Source organism: Gorilla gorilla, chromosome 5, assembly GCF_029281585.2.
Source record: "Gorilla gorilla gorilla isolate KB3781 chromosome 5, NHGRI_mGorGor1-v2.1_pri, whole genome shotgun sequence".
Taxonomy (NCBI): domain Eukaryota; kingdom Metazoa; phylum Chordata; class Mammalia; order Primates; family Hominidae; genus Gorilla; species Gorilla gorilla.
The window spans coordinates 24,960,403-24,982,865 of NC_073229.2; the positions used below are offsets into that span (position 1 = coordinate 24,960,403).

The 22,463-nt window shown below is 41.6% G+C and overlaps 1 protein-coding gene and 2 pseudogenes across 1 annotated transcript in view; all 3 read right to left on the bottom strand.

Moving 5' to 3' along the window:
- The window catches only part of CAGE1 (cancer antigen 1), a 62,949-nt gene that overhangs the window by 9,271 nt on the left and 31,215 nt on the right, over nucleotides 1-22,463 (bottom strand). The window contains exons 10-11 of the mRNA XM_019029338.4: nucleotides 20,186-20,290; nucleotides 19,203-19,273 (exon numbers count right to left, since the gene is read on the bottom strand). Coding sequence (XP_018884883.3) covers nucleotides 19,203-19,273; nucleotides 20,186-20,290 — 176 coding nt within the window. The remainder of the gene's footprint in view (nucleotides 1-19,202; nucleotides 19,274-20,185; nucleotides 20,291-22,463) is intronic.
- On the bottom strand, nucleotides 2,863-4,731 carry LOC101151552 (small ribosomal subunit protein uS3-like; annotated as a pseudogene).
- Nucleotides 4,846-6,556, bottom strand: LOC101149846 (probable inactive 1-aminocyclopropane-1-carboxylate synthase-like protein 2; annotated as a pseudogene).

The window sequence follows — 22,463 nt, forward strand, 5'->3', positions numbered from 1 at the left end:
TATGTTAAATATTATATGGACAAAACACATACACCCCAGAATATAACTTGTAGATTGTCATTTTGAAAGTTATACTCTTTCTTTCAGAGATATCAGGCTTTTTTGTTTCAAAGGGATAAAGAGAAGTTGTCAAACCCAGGAACAGAAGATAATGTGAAACAGACTCTGTGTATACCAAAAGCCTGAGTCTATCATGCTTTATTATCAGAGAAATAACATGGAATAAATCTTCTGTATTTCTAGAATTGAAAAGAATGAGCCCAACTCCTGAAGGAGGGAGATACCCAAGGAAAGAAAGTGAAAAGTTTTTCCAAGTGTGCCACATATCAGCAGTGGAATATATTAACACTGCGCTCCCACGTGTAGAGCTGCGCGCAAGAAGCTATAATCTAAGCCTACCTAAATGGAGTCCTTGGTTTATTTTGGAGGAAGTCATGTCCTCCGTAGAGGCCATGGGAGAACTCTGCTGAGAGCTAGGCAAGCAAAGCAGCACCACTGAATGGAGTATAATGAGTGCTTTGATTTGCATTTAATGACATGAGTGTATTTCTTTCTTTTTTTTCTTTTAAGACAGAGTCTTGATCTGTCGCCAAGACTGGAATGCAGTGGCACAATCTCAGCTCACTGCAACCTCCGCCTCCCTGGTTCAAGTGATTCTCATGCCTCAGCTTCCCGAGTAGCTGGGATTACAGGTGTGTGCCACCATGCTTGGCTAATTTTTGTATTTTTAGTAGACATGGGATTTTGCTGTATTAACCAGTCTGGTCTCAAACTTCTGGACTCAAGTGATCCTGTCACCTTTGCCTCCCAAAGTGCTGGGATTACAGGCATCAGCCACCGCACCCAGCTGACATGAATATATTTCATGTGCTTATTTGCCATCCACATACTTTCTTGGTAGAATCTCCACTAAAATCTTCGCCCACTTTTATTGGGTTATTTGTTTTCTTATGACTGAGTTTTGAGAGTTCATTACATCTGGATAGAAGTTCTTTATTGGATACACGATTTACAAATATGTTCTTCCAGACTATGGCTTGTCTTTTGATCTGTTAACAGTGTCTTTAGAGAGCAGTTTTAGGCTGGGTGAGGTGGCTCACACCTGTAATCCCAGCACTTTGGGAGGCCGAGGTGGGTGGATCATGAGGTCAGGAGTTCAAGACTAGCCTGGCCAACATGGTGAAACCCCGTCTCTACTAAAAATAGAACCAAAAAAATTAGCCCGGTGTGGTGGCGTGCACCTGTAGTCCCAGCTACTTGAGAGGCTGAGGCAGGAGAATCACTTGAACCTGGGAGGCGGAGGTTGCAGTGAGCCAAGATTGCGCCACTGCCCTCCAGCCTGGGTGACAGAGTGAGACTCTGTCTCGAAAAAAAAAAAAAAAAAAAAGAAGAGCAGTTTTAAATTTTGATGAAGTCAAATTTAACAAAATTTTCTCTAATGAATCATGCTTTTAGTGACATGTCTAAGAAATTGTTGCCTAACCCAAAGTCATAGAAATTTTCTCATATGTGCTCTTCTAGATATTTTATGGTTTTAGCCTTTATCTTTGGGTATATTACCCATTTTGAGTTTACTTCGTATGTGGTGGAGTGTATAAATCAAAGTTAATTTTTTTGAAAATGGGCAATGATTTCAGCACCATTTGTTGAGAAGGCTATCCTTTTTCCACTTTGTTGCCTTTGTACCTTTGTCAAGAATCACTTGTCCATATATGCATGGGTCCAGGTCTGCATTCCCTGGTCTGTTCCATTGATTTTTATATTTTTACACCAATGCTACACTGTTTTGATTATTGTAGCTCTATAAAAAGTCTTAGAATCAGAGTTTCCCTCCCATTTTATCCTTCTTTATCAGAGTTCTTTCGGCTATTCTATGCCTTTTGAATTTCCATATGAGTTTAGAATCAGCTTGTTAAGTTTATTTAAAATTGGAATTGCACTGAATCAATAAATGAACTTGGGGAAAATCTTAACAAAATTGACCCATGAAAGAGATATACCTCTCCATTTATTTAACTCTTCTTTACTTTTTCTCAATGATGTTTTGTAATTTTTAGTGTATGAGTCTTTTACATACTTTTGCCAAATTTATCCTTATGTAGTTTATATTTTTGGTGCTATCAGAAATGTTTCTTAATTTCTGATTATCTGTTGCTAGTATATAAAAATACAACTTTTACATATTGGTACTGGATCCTGCAACTTTTTTTGTAGATTCCATCAGATTCTCTACATAGATGATCACGTGTCTGTGAACACATGCATTTTTGCTTCATGTCCAATTTGGATGAGTGTTATTTTTCTTGCCTGATTGTACTGGACAGAACTTCCAGTACAATGTGAATGTACTGGAATGTCTTGTTCCTGATGATGAGAAAGCATTTAGTCTATCATCATTAAGTATAATATTAGTAGGCTTTTTGTAGGTGCTCTTTGTCCTTATTGAGACAGTTCCTTTCTTTTCCTAGGTTGTTTAGGTTTTCTCATGAAGAATGATGTTGGATTTTGTCAAACGGTTTTTCTGTCTATCGAAATTATCATATGCTTTCTCTTTTTTAGTTTTTTAAATATGCTAACACTGATGGATACAATTGTTATTACACATAAAGCTGGCCCTTTTTTGCTATATAAGGTAACATTCACAGATTCTAGGGATTAGAACATGGATTTGCCATTTACTTTTACCTGCCATTTTTAGCAGTATACACTGTACCCAATTTGTAATCTTTTATCCCTCACCCCCTTCCACCCTTTCCCCCAAGTCCCCCAAAGTCCACTGTATCATTCTTTTTTTTTTCTGTCTTTGTACAATATTTTATTAAAGGTCTTTACAGAGCAACATCCAGACTCCAGAATACAGCTGCCAAGGAGATCCTGCTATGCTGTGGTGACTGAGGGCACGGCAGGAGGCTCTGGCTTCCCACCCTTCTGTTCTGAGATGGGGGTGGTGGGCAGTATCTCATCTTTGGGTTCCACGATGCTCACGTGGTCAGGCAGGGGCTTCTTAGGGCCAATCTTACCAGTTGGGTCCCAGGGCAGCATGATCTTCACCTTGATGCCCAGCACACCCTGTCTGAGCAACACATGGCGCACAGCAGTGCCAACGCAGTAGTTAACAGGGTCTCTGCTGTGGATCATCAGGCCATCCACAGACTTCATGGATTTAGCTCTCTGTCCTCAGAGTTTCCCAGACACCACGACCTCACAGCCTTTGGCCCCAGTTTCCATGATGAACCGCAACACACCACAGCAGGCCCTCCGCACAGCAAGCCCCTCCTAGGAGTTTGTAACGCAGAGACTCTGCCTGGGCAATGGCACACAGACCCCTAGTGGCCACCTTTTCAGCATAAAGTTCTACACTGCCCTCTGGAGAGCCAAACCTCTTCTGAACTACAGCAGTCAGTTCCTGAATCCGCCGGCCCTTCTCACCAAGAACATTCTGTGTTCTGGTGGCTAAGATAATGATTTCTGTCCTGGTTGGTGTAACTCGCATCTCAACTCCAGAGTAGCCATCTTCAGCCAGCTCCTGAGTAAGAAACTCATTCATTTGAGCTTAGAAGATGCCATCAGTGACAAACTTCCTCTTCTTGGAAATTTGTATGGCGATCTTGCCGCCATGCTCCACTGAAAGGAAAGGCACTGTATCATTCTTATGCCTTTCTGTCCTCATAGCTTAGCTCCCACTTATGAGTGAGAACATATGATGTTTGGTTTTCCATTCCTGAGCTACTTCACTTAGAATAATGGTCTCCAATTCCATCTAAGTTGCTGTGAATGCCATTATTTCATTCCTTTTTATGGCTGAATAGTATTCCGTGGTGTGTATATATATATATACCACAATTTCTTTATCCATTCATTGATTGATGGGCATTTGGGCTGGTTCCATATTTTTGTAATTTCAAATTGTGCTGCTATAAACATGCATGTGCAAGTATCTTTTTTGAATAATGACTTCTTCTCCTCCGGGTAGATACCCAGTAGTGGGATTTCTGGATCAAATGGTAGTTCTACTTTTAATTCTTTAAAGACTTTCCACACTGTTTCCATAGTGGTTATACTAGTTTACATTTCCACCAGCAGTGTAGAAGTGTTCCCTTTTTACCGCATCCTTGACAACATCTGTTATTTTTTGATTTTTTGATTATGGTCATTCTTGCAGGAGTAAGGTAGTATCACATTGTGGTTTTGATTTGCATTTCCCTGATCATTAGTGATGCTGAGCATTTTTTCATACGTTTGTTGGCCATTTCCATATCTTCTTTTAAGAATTGTGTATTCATGTCCTTAGGCCACTTTTTGATGGGATTGTTTTTTTCTTGTTAATTTGTTTGAGTTCCTTGTAGATTCTGTATATTAGTCCTTTGTCAGATGTACAGAGTGTGAAGATTTTCTCCCACTCTGTGGGTTGTCTGTTTACTTTGCTGATTATTGCTTTTGCTGTGCAGAAACTTTTAATTAAGTTCCACCTATTTATCAGTTTTTTAAAGAGAATATAGAATTTATTAGATATTGAATATAAAAATAAACCATCTAAATAGGGGCCCAGGGAGCTTCCTTTATTTCTGTAGGTGCCTCCAGGCCTTCCCACCCCAACCCCAATAAAAACATTTTGCATATATAATGGCTAGCAAAGACTAAAAAGGTGCAAAGCTTACAAAGACAGCAGGCACTCAGCTTAAGGAGGGTGATGACTGGGTCAGATGAGATCTTCCTGGAGGAGCCCACCATTTTCTTAGTCGCAGCACTGACAAAAATACACCCCAGCCTTCTGGACCAGGGGCTGACATTAGGGGGTCCCTGAGCAAGTGACAGGCTAGAGCTACTCGTTGGGAGGCAGACAGTCTACTCCCTCAATGCATCCTCCAACTGCTTCACTAGCAAAGCCTGCTTCTGTTCCTGCAGCACACCACAGAACTGATGCATGGCCAATTTTAGCCAGGGGAGCTCATCTGCAAAGATGAGGTGGAACCGGCCTGGCTCCTTATACATACAGGCTTTGCCACGGGATAACAACAGCTTGTTGTCCAGGAAGCAGAGAGAGGAGCTGTTGCTCTTCAAATGTACAGGGATCCAGGTACTTTTTCAAGTTGATCCAGATATAGAGGCCAGAGCTGCAGCTGTGAAAGGGGATCTCCAGTGCCTTCAGCTTGGCAGTGATGTACTTGTGAGCTTCCCACAGCCGGTAGTTATTGGTGGGCAGGTACACTTTGTCAATCCATTCTGTGTTCTGGAGCAGTTGACACAGCTTGTGCTAGGTGATGCCAGAGATACTGTGGAGGTAGCCAAAGGTGCTCACAGCAGAAGCCATCTCCTTGTGGTGGGTGTAAACAGAGCACCAAAGAGGAAGCCAGAGATGCCAAATCCTTGCTGGTGTCCCAGATCGCATGGGTCCTGTTGTCATCGGGCAGACTTTTCATGCTCAGGACACTGTGGAATGTGATGGATTCATCAAAAACACAGGCAGCATGTAAATCTCATCTATGATCACATGTAGGTTATACCTCTTGGCAAATTCCAGGTATTCCATCGCGAGTCTGAGGAGTAGATGTCACCCAGAAGATTCTGAGGGTTGATTAGCACAAGGCCTCGGACCTTTTTCCCCTCAAGCCTAGCTTTAAGCAGGGCTTCCTCTAACTTGTCCATAGCAAGGTGGAAAGGATGGGTATTTGCAACAGTGATCTCACTCTCCAGGTGGACAGGAATTAACTCAACCTTCACGTACATACAGCCAGGAGCTAAAGTCAAAGCCACTATAGAAGGGAGCAGGCGCCAGGAAGGCCTCGCTTGGGTCACACAGAACCATGGCCAGTGCAGAGAAGACAGAGCAGCAGCCATTTAGAACAACCCCATTTTCTGGATCAAGTCGGGCAGGTGCCTTGCACTAGTAGGTCAGGAACTGGGCCACTTCTTCTTGCAGGAACGGGTGCCCTCTCCAGTCAGGGTACTGCAGCAAGATGTCCTCAATGCCGTTCGTGTCACTTTCTTGCAATCTTTCAGTCATCAGATCTATGCAGAGCTTGTTCTCACTGGTGCCAAGGTTAATGAAGCTCAAGGTGTTCTTGTCCTTATGATATTTGTCTTTTTGGTAGGCACTGTAGTCCTGGAAGCTCGACTAATAGAAGACAGAGATGTCAATCCCGCAGTTGGATAGGTCACGGCTGATGAAGGCAGCTTCACAATCACTCAGTTGGGGAAGTGGATCAGGCTGCCTGGACAGTTGGGCCCCCTGCCCATATCTGACATCACACCTAGAGTCCTGGGAAGGAAGAGGCACTTGGAGCTCCAGGCCACTTATGGCCCCAGACTATAGGAGCTGGATCATCTGGCACATTAAGCGACCCAGAAGGGCTTCATGCTCACGGATGGCCTGAGTGTGCCTCCATTCTTCCAGCGGCAGGGCCCTGCCTGCTCATCAGCTGCACGAAGTACTCCCTCATGGTCTACCGCAAGTGCAGCATCATCTCAACAGCTGGGTATAGATGCTCTGGTCTCTGAGGACCTGGCCTCTCATCTGGCCAGACGGCACAGGAAGGGTGTCTGACTGATGACTCATACTCCGGGTATCTGTAGTGGCCCCTGCAGGCTGGCTGGCACCTCTGTCTCTGTTTTCACTTATCTTCTCTCCAGTCTAAAGCCTGACTGAGCAAAGTGTCCTTGATTGTCAGTGCTCAGGGACCTGCTCTGCCACCCTTCTCCTCAATGAATGTGTTAATCATTGTTTTTGTTGCATTTGCTTTTGGGTTCTTGGTCATGAAGTCTTTGCTTAAGCCAATGTCGAGAAGGGTTTTTCTGATGTTATCTTCTAGGATTTTTATGGTTTCAGGTCTTAGATTTAAGTCCTTGATCCATCTTGAGTTGATTTTTGCATAAGGTGAGAGATGAGGATCCAGTTTCATTCTTCTACATGTGTCTTGCCAATTATCCCAGCACCATTTGTTGAATAGGGTGTGCTTTCCCCACTTTATGTTTTTGTTTACTTTGTTGAAGATCAGTTGGCTGTATTTATGCCAACCCTTTTTTCATTAAAAAAGAAGCCTGGCCAACATAGTGAAACCCTGTCTCTACTAAAAATACAAAAAAATTAGCCAGGTGTGGTGGTGGGTGCCTGTAATCCCAGCTACTTGGGAGGCTGAGGCAGGAGAATCGCTTGAACCCGGGAGGTGGAGGTTGCAGTGAGCTGAGATGGCACCACTGCACTCCAGCCCAGGTGACAGTCCGAGACTCTGTCTCAAAAAAAAAAAAAAGAAAAAGAAAAGAAAAAGAACTCAAAGAAATACAATGGGATTGTGACTATAAATAAGGGCAGTACTAATGTTGTTTTTACTATATACTGAAATGCAGCTTTCTGTGGGGTTTACAAGTTTTAGGGGTAAGCAAATGTTCACCTTATTCTCTGTGATCAAGGTATAAAATCACATGGATTTTTAAAAGAATGTTCAATCCAATCAAACTTTTTGATCATTCTGTACTCAAACTATCATGAAACTTAGAAAGAAAGGTTGTGGATTTACACTGAAATTTTCTGTGATTTTTGATATGGTTTTGCATGGAAAAACATTTACAGGGGCTTCATGTGGGTGGAAATCACAGTTGCTGTGACAGGGCAGTGAGTTGTCATTTATGAATTCAGTGTTGTCTGTAGGAGATATGGCATGGAAGTATTCTTCCAGGACTCTGTTGGCATTCTGTGGATGGTGAATAGTAAATAAGTTAATGCAGAAGATTTTGATGAGTGACTTCAAAAACTGCAGATTATGATCAGGGATCATATGATGGGTAGGAATGGAATAGAAGGTCACCTTGAATAACAAGGTAGCAGGGCTTGAGAAAATGGGAAGCCAGGACGGGAAATGAACTGGAACATTTTTATAAGAGGATCCACCTCTCACCAGGATGATGTAATGATTGTGATGGGGACAAAGATAGAACAAGTCTCATTTTGTAGGCAGGTGTTCCTTCCTACAAAGGAAGGAATGGGATAGATTCATCAAAAACACAGACAGCACGTAATGTTGTTTGGAGCAGGAACTTCTACATCTGAAACAGACAGATCTGGACATAAGTGTTAGAGAGAAAGTGGTGAGAGGTGACAGCGTGCTGGCAGTCCTCACAGCCATCGCTCGCTCTCGGTGCCTCCTCTGCCTGGGCTCCCACTTTGGTGGCACTTGAGGAGCCCTTCAGCCCACCGCTGCACTGTGAGAGCCCCTTTCTGGGCTGGCCAAGGCCAGAGCCGGCTCCCTCAGCTTGCAGGGAGGTGTAGAGGGAGAGGCGCCAGCGGGAACCGGGGCTGGGTGTGGCGCTTGCAGGCCAGCTGGAGTTCCGGGTAGGCGTGGGCTCGGCGGGCCCGCACTCGGAGCAGCAGGCCAGCCCTGCCAGCCCGGGCAATGAGGGGCTTAGCACCCGGGCCAGCGGCTGCGGAGGGTGTACTGGGTCCCCCAGCAGTGCCAGCCCACCGGAGCTGCACTCGATTTCTCACCGTGCTTTAGCTGCCTTCCCGCGGGGCAGGATTCGGGACCTGCAGCCCGCCATGCCTGCGCCTCCCAACCTCTCCATGGGCTCCTGTGCGGCCCAGCCTCCCGGATGAGCGCCGCCCCCTGCTCTACAGCGCCCAGTCCCATCCACCACCCAAGGGCTGAGAAGTGCGGGCGTACGGCCCGAGACTGCAAGGCAGCTCCCCCTGAAGCCCCGGTGCCGGATCCACTGGGTGAAGCCAGCTGAGCTCCTGAGTCTGGTGGGAAGGTGGAGAACCCTTATGTCTAGCTCAGGGATTGTAAATACACTAATCAGCACTCTGTATCTAGCTCAAGGTTTGTAAACACACCAATCAGCACCCTGTGTCTAGCTCAGGGTTTGTGAATACACCAATCGACACTCTGTATCTAGCTACTCTGGTGGGGCCTTAGAGAACTTTTATGTCTAGCTCAGGGATTGTAAACACACCAATTCGCACTCTGTATCTAGCTCAAGGTTTGTAAACACACCAATCAGCACCCTGTGTGTAGCTCAGGGTTTGTGAATGCACCAATCAACACTCTGTATCTAGCTATTCTGGTGGGGCCTTGGAGAACGTTTGTGTGGACACTCTGTATCTAGCTAATCTGGTGGGGACGTGGAGAACCTTTGCGCCTAGCTCAGGGATTGTAAATGCACCAATCAGCGCCCTGTCAAAACAGGCCACTCGGCTCTACCAATCAGCAGGATGTGGGTGGGGCCAGATAAGAGAATAAAACCAGGCTGCCCAAACCAGCAGCCGTGAACGGCTGGTGTTGAAAGTTTTGTTCTTTTACTCTGCAGTTAATCTTAACTCTTGCAGCTGTTTGCTCTTTAGGTCCGTGTTGCTTTTAGGAGCTATAACATTCACTGTGAAGGTTTGCAGTTTCACTCCTGAAGTCAGTATAAGCTACTAGCTTACCAGGCGGAAGAAACAGCTCCAGACACGCTACCTTAAGAGTTGTAGCACTGATTGTTAAAGGTCTGCAGTTTCACTTCTGAGCCGGCGAGACCACTAAACCCAGGAGGAGAAATAAACTCTGAACACATCAGAACATCAGAAGGAACAAACGCCAGGCGTGCCATCTTAAGAGCTGTAATTCTCACTGCAGGGGTCCGTGGCTTCATTTTTTGAAATGCCACCAAATAACCCACCAAGTCCAGACACAATAATGGCATACTCGCATCTATATTTCAGCAAGATCACTCTGGCTGCATATATAGAGTGGGCTATTGCCAAGTAGTTTTCTTTTAGCCTTTTAGAAAAACAATGTCACTAATAGCTTTCATAGTAAACAGCTGTTTCTAACGTCTAAAGCCTGTGAACGGAAAAATTACAGGCCCGGCGCAGTGGCTCATGCTTGTAATCCTGGTACTTTGGGAGGCCGAGGCGGGCGGATCATGAGGTCAGGAGATTGAGACCATCCTGGCTGACAAACCCCGTCTCTACTAAAAATACAAAAAAGTTAGCTGGGCGTCGTGGCAGGCCCCTGTAGTCCCAGCTGCTTGGGAGGTTGAGGCAGGAGAATGGTGTGAACCTGGGACGCGGAGCTTGCAGTGAGCCGATACTGTACCACTGCACTCCAGCCTGGGTGACAGAACGAGAGTCCATCTCAAAAAAAGAAAGAAAAATTACAGTATAGCCTATGAATGCATTTGAAGAACAATACCTCAAACTCTATTAAATTTTAGCAGAATCAATAGACTAGCACCAATTTAAAAGAATATTGTTCTGATGATGTGTGTATTTCATAATTTTTTTAAAATTTTAGGTGAACCTATAAAGTGAGAGCAAGTTTATCAAGAAAGAAAGGAATAAAAGAATGGCTACTCCATAGGCAAAACAGCCTGATAATTTTTGAAGCAGTGTATACCTTTTAATGAGAGTAAAGCTAATTCACTATAATTAAACAAAAATACTGTTCTTCATGGATATAACAGACTAGATTTGATTTTTTAAAAAGTAAATCAGGGCTGGGTGCAGTGACTCACGCCTGTAATCCCAGCACTTTGGGATGCCAAGGTGGTAGGACTGATTGAGTCCAGGAGTTCAAGACCAGCCTGGGCAACACAGCGAGACCCTGTTTCTAAAATAAATAAATAAAAGTCACGCATGGTGGTGCATGCCTGTAGTCCCAGCTACTTGGGAGGCTGAGGTGGGAGGATCATTTGAGCTCAGGAGATGGAGATTGCAGTGAGCCAAGACTGCGCAACTGCACTCCGGCCTGGGCGACAGAGCCAGACCCTGTCTCAAAAAACAAAAAAGTTAGCTGGGCACGGTGGTTCACACCTGTAATCCCAGCACTTTGGGAGGCTGAGGTGAATGGGTCACTTGAGGCCAAGAGTTAGAGACCAGCCTGGCCAACACGGCAAAACCCTGTCTCTACTGAAAAAAGAAAAAAAAATAGCCAGGTGTGGTAGCGCACACCTGTGGTCCCAGCTGCTCAGGAGGCTGAGGCAGAAGAATTGCTTGAGCCTGGGAGGCAGACACTGTGCTACTGACTCCAGCCGAGATTGTGCCACTGCACTCCAGCCTGGGCAACAGAGCAAGACTCTATCTCAAAAAAAAAGAAGAAAGAAAGAAGATTCTAATAAGCAGCCACAGTTGACAATGCTTATGATAAAGCCTAAATTCAGATTCTGACCTATGGTCTCTTCTTCAACACAAATTGGATCAACCACTCAACTGAAATATACATTAGAAAAAAATTTTTTTTCACCCAAGCCCTGCAGAATATTTACATTTTTTAATTTAAAAATAACTGGGGCAATCATCATGGTGGACGGGAGGCAGGACTAGATTGCAGTTCTGACTAGGATGGACAGAGCAGTGTGTGGAGGCTCGCATCATGCATTTTAGCTCCAGATCGACTGCAAGAACAACTCAGGAATCCTGAGAGGACCCACAGAGCCTCTGAAGGAAGCGGACTGCTCCTGCAGGAGCTGGGAGACACCCCAAATACTGTGAGGGCCCAAACTGCAGAAGTGGGAAAGGGAGACCCTCTGCTCCCAAACACACACCCCAACTGAAGAAAATGAAGGTCTAGTTTGCGAGAAGTTTCCGACCTTACCTGGAGCTGAGTCAATTTAGAGAACCAAGCAAAATACAGGGGTAGAGGAAGCAGCGGGAAAGGCCCTGGGAGCTCGCTGGGTCCCCAAGCAGGCCCTTCCTGCCTGGCCCCACAGGGATCCAAAGCAGGGGGTTGTGGGGGGCGGTGGGGGAACTTTGTAACAATTTGAATTGAGCAAGAAGCCTCCTGGCCAGAATGTGGGGGAGGGTGGGAAATCTATCTGGTTTGCAGACTCCACAGGAGGGAGAATAACCAAAGCCCTGTTCTTTCACAGCTGGGAGGCAGGTAGCCTGGGGCAAGTTCTCAAGCCCTGCTCACCCACTGCCTGGAAACAGACTGTAAAAGGGGGCATGGTGAGAGTGAGACAGGCCCTTTGGATTGTGTGGGAGTTGGGTGAGGCCCGTGACTGCAGGCTTTCCCCCACTTCCCGAACAACCTGCATGACTCAGCAGACGCAGCCATAATCCTCCTAGGTACACAACTCCAGTGACCTAGGAATCTCAACCCCATCCCCCACAGCAGCTGCAGCAAGACCTGCCCAAGGAGAGTCTGAGCTCAGACACACCAAGCCCTGCCCCTACCTGATGGGCCTTCCCTATCCACCCCTGGTAGCTGAAGACAAAGGGCATATATTCTTGGGAGTTCTAGGGCCCTGCTCACCACCGGTTCCTTTTCTCTCCATACTACACAGCTGATGCTCTCTGGAAAGTGCCACCTCCCCGCAGGAGGCCAACCAGTACAAAAATAAAACATTAAACCACCCAAGAACCCTCACAGAGTCCATTTCACCCCTCTGCCACGTCCACGGGAACAGGTGCTGATATCCACAGCTGATATCCATAGACAGTTCACATCACAGGACTCTGTGCAGACAACCCCCAGTACCAGCCTGGTGCCAGGTAGACTTGCTGGGTGGCTAGACCCCAAAGAAAGGTAACAATCACTGCAGCTCGGCCCATAGGAAGCCACATCCCCAGGAAAAGAGGAAGAGCACCCCATCAAGGGAACACCCCATGGGACAAAAGAATCTAAACAACAGCCTTGGACCTTCCCTCTGACAAAGCCTACCCAAATGAAAAGGAACCAGAAAACCAACTCTGGTAATATGACAAAACAAGGCTCTTTAACATCCCCCAAAATCACACTAGTTCACCAGCTATGGATCCAAACCAAGAAGAAATCCCTGATTTACCTGAAAAAGAATTCAGGAGGTTAGTTATTAAGCTAATCAGGGAGGCACCAGAGAAAGGTGAAGTCCAATTCAAGGAAATCCAAAAAATGATACAAGAAGTGAAGGGAGAAATATTCAAGGAAATAGATAGCATAAAGAAAAAAATAAAAACTTCAGGAAACATTGGACACACTTATAGAAATGCAAAATGCTCTGGAAAGTCTCAGCAATAGAATTGAACAAGTAGAAGAAAGAAATTCAGAGCTAGAAGACAAGGTCTTTGAATTAACCCAATCCAACAAAGACAAAGAAAAAAGAAAAAGAAAATATGAACAAAGCCTCCAAGAAGTCTGGGATATGTTAAACGACCAAACCCGAGAATAATCAGTGTTCCTGAGGAAGAAGAGAAATCTAAAAGTATGGAAAACATATTTGGGGAATAATCGAGGAAAACTTCCCTGGCCTTGCAAGAGACCTCAACATCCAAATACAAGAAGCACAAAAAACACCTGGGAAATTCATTGCAAAAAGATCGTCGCCTAGGTACATTGTCATCAGGTTATCTAAAGTTAAGATGAAAGAAAGAATCTTAAGAGCTGTGAGACAGAAGCACCAGGTAACCTATAAAGGAAACCTATCAGATTAATAGCAGATTTCTCAGCAGAAACCCTACAAGCTAGAAGGGATTGGGGCCCTATCTTCAGCCTCCTCAACCAAAACAATTATCAGCTAGGAATTTTGTATGTAGCCAAACTAAGCATTATATACGAAGGAAAGATACAGTCTTTTTCAGACAAACAAATGCTGAGAGAATTCCCCACTACCAAGCCACCACTACAAGAACTGCTAAAAGGAGCTCTAAATCTTGAAACAAATCCTGGAAACACATCAAAACAGAACTTCTCTAAAGCATAAATCACACAGGACCTATAAAACAAAAATACAATTTAAAAAACAAAAACAAAAAAACCAAGGTACACATGCAACAAATAGCATGATGAAAGCAATGGTACCTCACATCTTAATACTAACATTGAATATAAATGGCCTAAATGCCCCACTTAAAAGATACAGAACTGCAGAATGGATAAGAACTCACTGGCCAGGTGCAGTGGCTCACGCCTGTAATCCCAGCACTTTTGGAGGCCAAGGCGGGTGGACCACCTAAGGTCAGGAGTTTGAGACCAGCCTGGCCAACATGGTGAAACCCCAACTTTACTAAAAATACAAAATTAGCCAGGTGTGGTGGTGCACACCTGTAATCCCAGCTACTCAGGAGGCTGAGGCAGGAGAATCGCTTGAGCCCGGGGGCCAAGGTTGCAGTGGGCCAAGATCTCACTGTTGCACTCCAGCCTGGGTGACAAGAGTGAAACACTTGTCTCAAAAAAAAAAAAAAAAAAACAGAAAGAAAGAAAAAAAGAACTCACCAACCATCTGCTGCCTTCAGGAGACTTACCTAACACATAAGAACTCACATAAAGTAAAGGGGTGGAAAAAGGCATTTCAGGGGTGGAAAAAGGCATTTCATGCAAGTGGACACCAAAAGCGAGCAGGGGTAGCTATTCTTATATCAGACAAAACAAACTTTAAAGCAACAGCAGTTAAAAGAGACAAAGAGGGACATTATATGGTAAAAAGCCTCGTCCAACAGGAAAATATCACAATCCTAAACATATATGCACCTAACACTAGAGCTCCCAAATTTATAAAACAATTACTAATAGACCTAAGAAATGAGATAGATGGTAACACAATAATACTTGGGGGCTGGCTTCAATACTCCACTGACAGCACTAGGCAGGTCATCAGGACAGAAAGTCAACAAAGAAACAATGGAGTTAAACTATACCTTGGAACAAATGGACTTAACAGATATATACAGAACATTTCATCCAAGAACTGCAGAATACACATTCTATTCAACAACACATGGAATTTTCTCCAATAGACCATATCATAGGCCATAAAACGAGCCTCAATAAATTTAAGAAAACTGAAATTATATCAAGCACTCTCTCAGACCACAGTGGAATAAAACTGGAAGTCAACTCCAAAAGGAACCTTCAAAACCATGCAAATACATGGAAATTAAATAACCTGCTCCTGAATGAGCATTGGGTCAAAAATGAAATCAAGAAGGAAATTTTAAAATCCTTTGAACTCAACTACAATAATGACAGAACCTATCAAAACCTCTGGAATACAGCAAAGGCGGCAATAAGAGGAAAGTTTATAGCCCTAAACAACTACATCAAAAAGACGGAAAGAGCACCAACTGACAGTCTAAGGTTACACCTCAAGGAAGTAGAGAAACAAGAACAAACCAAACTCAAACCCAGCAGAAGAAAGGAAATAACCAATATCAGAGCAGAACTAAATTAAATTGAAACAAAAAATACAATACAAAGATAAATGAAACAAAAACCTGGTTCTTTGAAAAGATAAATAAAATTGGTAGATCATTTATTTATTAGATAAATTGATAGATCATTGATAAATATAATTGAAGACTAACCAAGAAAAGGAGAGAAAATCTAAATAACCTCATTAAGAAATGAAATAGCAGATATTACAACTGACACCACTGAAATACAGAAGATCATTCAATGCTGCTATGAACATCTTTACACATATAAACTAGAAAACCTACAAGAGATGGATAAATTCCTGGAAAAATACAACCTTCCTAGCTTAAATCAGGAAGAATTAGATACCCTGAACAGACCAACAACAAGTAGCAAGACTGAAATGGTAATTAAACAATTACCAACAAAAAAAGTCCAGGACCAGATGGATTCACAGCAGAATTCTACCAGACATTCAAAGAAGAATTGGTAGCAATCCTTTTGACACTATTCCACAAGGTAGAGAAAGAGAAAACCCTCCATAATTCATTCTATGAAGCCAGCATCACCCTAATACCAAAACCAGGAAAGAACACAAATCAAAAAAGAAAACTACCCTAAAACTTAAAGTATAATAAAAATAAAATAAAATAAAATAAGATCACAGCATTTTGGAATAGAAAAAAAAAAACTACAGACTGATATCCCTGATGAACACAGACGCTAAACTCCTTAACAAAATACTAGCTAACTGAGTCCAACAACATATCAAAAAGATAATCCACTATGATCAACTGGGTTTCACACCAGGGATTCAGGGGTGGTTTAACATATGCAAGTCAATAAATGTGATACACTACATAAAAAGGATTTAAAACAAAAATCATATGATCTTCTCAATAGATTCAGAAAAAGCATTTGACAAAATCTAACATCCCTTTATGATTACAATTCTCAGCAAAACTGGCATACAAGGGACATACCTCAATGTAATAAAAGCCATCTATGACAAACCCACAGCCAACATAATACTGAATGGGGAAAAGTTGAAAGCATTCCCTCTGAGAACTGGAACAAGACAAGGATGCCCACTCTCACCACTCCTCTTCAACATAGTACTGGAAGTCCTAGCCAGAGCAGTCAGACAAGAGAAATAAATAAGGGGCATCCAAATTGGCAAAGAGGAAGTCAAACTGTCACTGTTGGCTGAAGACATGATCATTTATCTTGAAAACCCTAATGACTCCTCCCAAAAGCTCCTAGAACTGATAAACAAATTCAGCAATGTTTCCTGATACAAGATAAATGTACACAAATCAGTAGCTCTTCTATACACCAACAGCGACCAAGTGGAGAATCAAATCAAGAACTCAAGCCTTTTTACAATAGCTGCAAAAAACAACAACAACAACAAAACAAAACAAAACAAAACAAAACTAACCAAAGAGTCGAAAGACCTCTACAGGGAAAATTACAAAACACTGCTGAAAGAAACCATAGATGACACAAACAAATAGAAACACATCCCATGCTCATGGATGGGTAGAATCAATATTGTGAAAATGACCATACTGCCAAAAGCAATCTACAAATGCAATACAATCCCCATCAAAACACTACCATCATTCTTCACAGAATTAGAAAAAACAATTCTAAAATTCATATGGAACCAAAAGAGAGCCTGCATAGCCAAAGCAAGACTAAGCAAAAAGAATAAATCTAGGCATCACACTACCTGATTTCAAACTATACTATAAGGCTATAGTCACCAAAACAGCATGGTTCTGGTATAAAAATAGGCACATAGACCAATGGAACAGAATAGAGAACCCAGAAATAAATGCAAATACTTATAGCCAACTGATCTTTGACAAAGCAAACAAAAACATAAAGTGGGGAAAGGACACCCTTTTCAACAAATCGTGCTGGGATAACTGGTTAGCTGCATCTAGGAGAATAAAACTGGATCTTCATCTCTCACCTTTTACCAAAGTCAACTCAAGATGGATTAAGGACTTAAATCTAAGTGCTGAAACTATAAAAATTCTAGAAGATAACATTGGAAAAAACTCTTCTAGATATTGGCTTAGGCAAGGATTTCATGACCAAGAACCCAAAAGTAAATGCAATAAAAACATAGATAAATAGTTGAGACTTAAACTAAAGAGCTTTTGCATGGCAAAAGGAATAGTCAGCAGAGTCAACAGACAACCCACAGAGTGGGAGAAAATCTTCGCACTCTATACATCTGACAAAGGACAAATATCCAGAATCTACAAGGAACTCAAACAAATCAGTAAGAAAAAAAATAATCCCATCAAAAAGTGGGCTAAGGACATGAATAGACAATTCTCAAAAGAAGACATACAAGTGGCCAACAAACATATGACAAAATGCTCAACATCACTAATGATCAGAGAAATGCAAATCAAAACTACAATGCGATACCACCTTACTCCTGCAAGAATGGCCATAATAAAAAAATCAAAAAACAGTAGATGTTGGCATGGATGCAGTGATCAGGGAACACTTCTACACTGCTGGTGGGAATGTAAACTAGAATGTAAACAGCCACTATGGAAAACAGTGTGGAGATTCCTTAAAGAGCTAAAAGTAGAACTATCATTTGATCCAGCAACCCCAATACTGGGTATCTACCCAGAGGAACATAAGTTATTATATGAAAAAGATACTTGAACACACATGTTTGTAGCATCACAACTCAAAATTGCAAAATCATGGAAGCAACCCAAATGCCCATCAATCAAAGAGTGGATAAAGAAACTGTTATTATATATATGTACACACACACACACACACACATATGATGGAATACTACTCATCCATAAAAAGGAATGAATTAATGGCATTTGCAGTGACCTCGATGAGACTGGAGACTATTATTCTAAGTGAAGGAACTCAGGAATGGAAAACCAAACATCGTATGTTCTCACTGATATGTGGGAGCTAAGCTATGAGGACACAAAGGCGTAAGAATGATATAATGGACTCTGGGGACTTGTGGGGAAGTGTGGAAGGGGGACGAGGGATAAAAGACTATAAATATGGTGCAGTGTATACTGACTGGGTGATGGGTGCACCAAAATCTCACAAATCACCACTAAGGAACTTATCTAACCAAATATCACCTGTACCCCAATAACCTACGGAAAAAAACAAAAAATAAAATAAAATAAAAATAAAAATAACTGAGGCAAAGCAATATCAGCAAAATGATAGTTTGATATTATTTTTAAATATTAGTTTTTTAATTTTGATATTTCATTGGCCTATGATCATTGAACATTGGCTGAATTTCCTAGGTTATAAGCTGAAGAGGAATCAAATTTTACATTTCCTGAGTATACAACATCCTCTCCCCTGTTCAAATTTAAAACTTGCCTGCATTAGTTTGAAAAAATGGAAAAACTGTTTGACATTTGTTCTGCTTAGAAACAATTGTGAAAACCAAATGCAAACTTTCTAAGATACAAATGCATGCACTTTTAATTATTTTGGGTGAGGCAGGCTTATAGAAAGCTCATATTTTGGGGGCGCTGTCTCTATAAAATTAGACCTTTTGTTAAGCTCCAGTGATAGCCAGCACAGCATAAATGAAATTGGGGGAAGGATGGAAGAAGCAGCATATTAGAAACAAGTATAATGAATAAATAAGAACTATGCAGAGTTTAGGAGCACAAATTTTGCAGTGTTTCATGCTGAATCCCATTCTCATGAGTTTATTTCCTTCTTGATATATGTATGAATATGTTTAATTTGGTGTGCATTCAATATCTTTTTGTGAGTAATTTCTAAGCACTACAAGATTTTACTTGAATACTACGATAATGTCCTCTAAAATTGCTGAATGTTTCTTAGTAATTCCTTCATCACCCCTTTAAATCAAAGGGAGCTCTGAGAAAGGAAGATGAAAATCTGGTTGCTTAACTGTTGAAGTAGTCCAGACATTAAGCAGTCTACCTATATTAATAAAGAATGAACTTAATTAATAAAACTGCACATTTTTCTTCTTTCTAGGAGTCTGAAAAAAAGAATTTAGAATCCAGAGAATAAGGTATTAGTAAATATTGACAAAATTAAGGATTCGTTTTTTCAACTTACTGTGCAATCTGGGAGTGGGATATTGCAAGCCTTTGGTCAGCACATTCAATGATTTCTTCATATGACGTAACCTTGAAAAAAATAAGCTAAACCAATTATTTTTCATTCTAGAATTTTTATTTTTTTCTTTTTTATGACTAAAGTTGAAGTTTAATTATCTGACTATTAATGAAAGTTTCATAATAGGCAAAACACCTTCCTTACATTTTGAAATCAGGAACATGAAAGAAAAGAATTATAACATGCCCATTAGTCATGCAGAAAACGTGAAGTACCAAAAAACGGACAACAGTAATGAGTCAACTATAATCTAGTTGTCTTCCAAATAAGTACTGTATGCATCAACTAGGGATTATAGTTCATTCGATTAAAGTTAATGCAGTTTTAATAAGGTAAACTGGAACACTAAGTTGGCAAGATTTAGAATTATCCTGAAAGTGAAGTAGCAATACTAAGATTTTAAATTGCCAACAGCAGAATGGATAGACACACACAACAATCTTTGATAGCTTTCAGCTAAAAGGATAATGGGGGTGTTTTATAATGTCATTATGAAGTAAAAGGGATCAATATAAATGTGCTACATCATCCCACAGACCCTTTTTAGCTCTAAAATTCTATTAATATTTGGCATAGTTTTTAAAAGGCACAAATATTTCTGTAAGGCAGTTTGTACCAGGCCGGGAACAGTGTCTCAGGTCTGCAATCCCAGGATTTTGGGAGGCCGAGGCAGAAGTATTGCTTGAGACCAGGAGGTTGAGACCAGCCTATGCAACATAGTGAGACCATGTCTCTACAAAAATTTTTAAAAATTAGCCAGGAATGGTGGCACATGCCTATAATCCCAGCTACTCATGAGACTGAGGCAAGGAGGCTTGCTTGAGCCCAGGGGGTTGAGGCTGTAGTTAGCACTGCACTGTACTTCGGCCTGGGTGACAGAGTGAGATCTTGTCTCAAAATACAAAAGAAAAAAAAATGTCTACCTTCTTTATTAAGTTGCCTAAATGTCTTTGATACTTGTCATTTTCTTCAATGAGTCTGTTGCAGTGGTTTTCTTTTGACTCTAGGAGATGTCCCAGTTTTGTGATCTATGGAGAAATATCAGTAAACATACTAATCTGGAACCTGCCAGGAAAGCTATATATGGATGCCGAGAACAAATGAGAAAACTGAGCAATACTTTATTCCAATATTCTTCTAAACCAAGTTGTACCGTAGGTGAAGCATGAGAGGCTATGAACCAGATAATGGTTAGACTGCACTTAGAACAGATAAACAAAAATTATAATGGGGTTTTACCTTTCCTCTTTATACTATAAAACAGCATTACAAATAACAGAACACCTATTGGTACATACAAATATTTATCAGCCCCAAATCTTCCTTATCGTCTTTCCATATATAGCCAATGGGTAGACATATTTGACTCTATATGAAGTAAAGCACTGATTTTTCAGGTTTGAGAAATACTCTCCCTTGCATAGTTTTCAGGTTTGAGAAATACTCTCCCTTGCATAAATGACTGCAAGTTTTTAAAAAGGTTCAGCTTAATGTATTTCATTTTCTGACCTATGGTCCAATTTTTATTTGCAAGAAAGCCATTAAAAATGAAAAATTATGTGACATCTAAAATTAATTATCAGGAAATGGTATTCACAAGTTCCCCTAACAGTTACCTTAATTTTCAAAGCAATTATAGAAGAAAAACTATAAACATGAAATAACAATGTTAAATGACTTTTAATCATCTAATGTTTTATTATTTATTTATTTATTTGAGATGGAGTCTCTGTCGCCAAGGTTGGAGTACAGTGGCACGATCTCAGCTCACTGCAACCTCTACCTCCCAGGTTCAAGCAATTCTCCTGCCTCAGCCTCCTGAGTAGATGGGATTACAGGTGTGCACCACCACGCCTAGCTAATTTTTGTATTTTTAGTAGAGATGGGGTTTCACCATGTTGGCCAGGCTGGTCTTGAACTCCTGAGCTCAGGTGATCCGCCCCCCTTGGCCTCCCAAAGTGCTGAGATTACAGGTGTGAGCCACCGCGCCCAGCCTAATGTTTCAAATATACTTACATGTCTGTAGTGAAGAACCCTAGAGGAATCAATAACAGAGCAAATTTGCAGCAGAAATAGCAACTTTCTTTCTCTTATATGAATAAATTAATGAGGACAATATCAAATCAGTGGTCCCACTTCTCCAACAACATATATTATTTAAGGTACTTAATCTAGTTGTTATTACCTCAATTTAACAGTTGGAACAAAAGTGAAGAGAATTTAAAAGACTTTTGAAGTAGAAAATGCTAGAATCCCTATTTCTCAGCTATTAATGTTAGGCTCTTTTCATCCCATCTCCTCACTACGTCCTGGAGGGGGGTTCCACTCTGCTTCATGACACTTGACTGAAGCAATGTGGAATTCCTTCTCAATTTCTCTTTTTCATTATAGATTTCATGGCACACTTTGAATTCTTTAATAGCTTTCAAGATCAAAATAACAACCCTTTTAAGTCTGCAGATTGATTTTTTTTAAATTTGCTAACCTCAGATTAAATAAAGAATAGCAAAAGCTTCCTTACAGAATAATATTTATTTTAAAGATAAAGGAATTGCTCTGCAGAAGCCAGGTTTTTAGATTATCATGAAAAGAAATACAACATTTTGAGTTTCTGCTAACGTACAAATTTTAACTGCTTTAAGGGCATAAGTGACACACGATTAATAACACATATTTAAAGTGTATGGTTTGGTAAATTTTTGTTGTTGTTGTTTGTTTTTATATTTGTTTTTGTTTTTGAGATGGAGTATCGCTTTGTCACCCAGGCTGGAGTGCAGTGGTGCAATCTCTGCTCACTGCAACCTCTGCCTCCAGGGTTCAAGTGATTCTCCTGCCTCAGCCTCCCTAGTAGCAGGGACTACAGGTGCATGCCACCACACCTGGCTAGTTTTCGTAGTTTTAGTAGAGACGGGGTTTCGCCATGTTGGCCACACTGCGGTTAGGTAAGTTTTTATATATATATATGCCTCCAAAACCATCACCATCATCAAGATAATGAGTCTGCCCATCAACCTCCACAACCAAAGTTTCTTCTTGCCACTCAGCAATCCCTCCCTCCTGCCCATCTGCCCTCCTTGACCTCCACACTCTCTGCCAGTCCCAGGCAAACACTGATCCACTTTCTGTCATCATAGATTACTTTGTATATTCTAGAATGTTATATAATGGAACCAACAGTATTTACTCTTTTTTTGTCTAGTT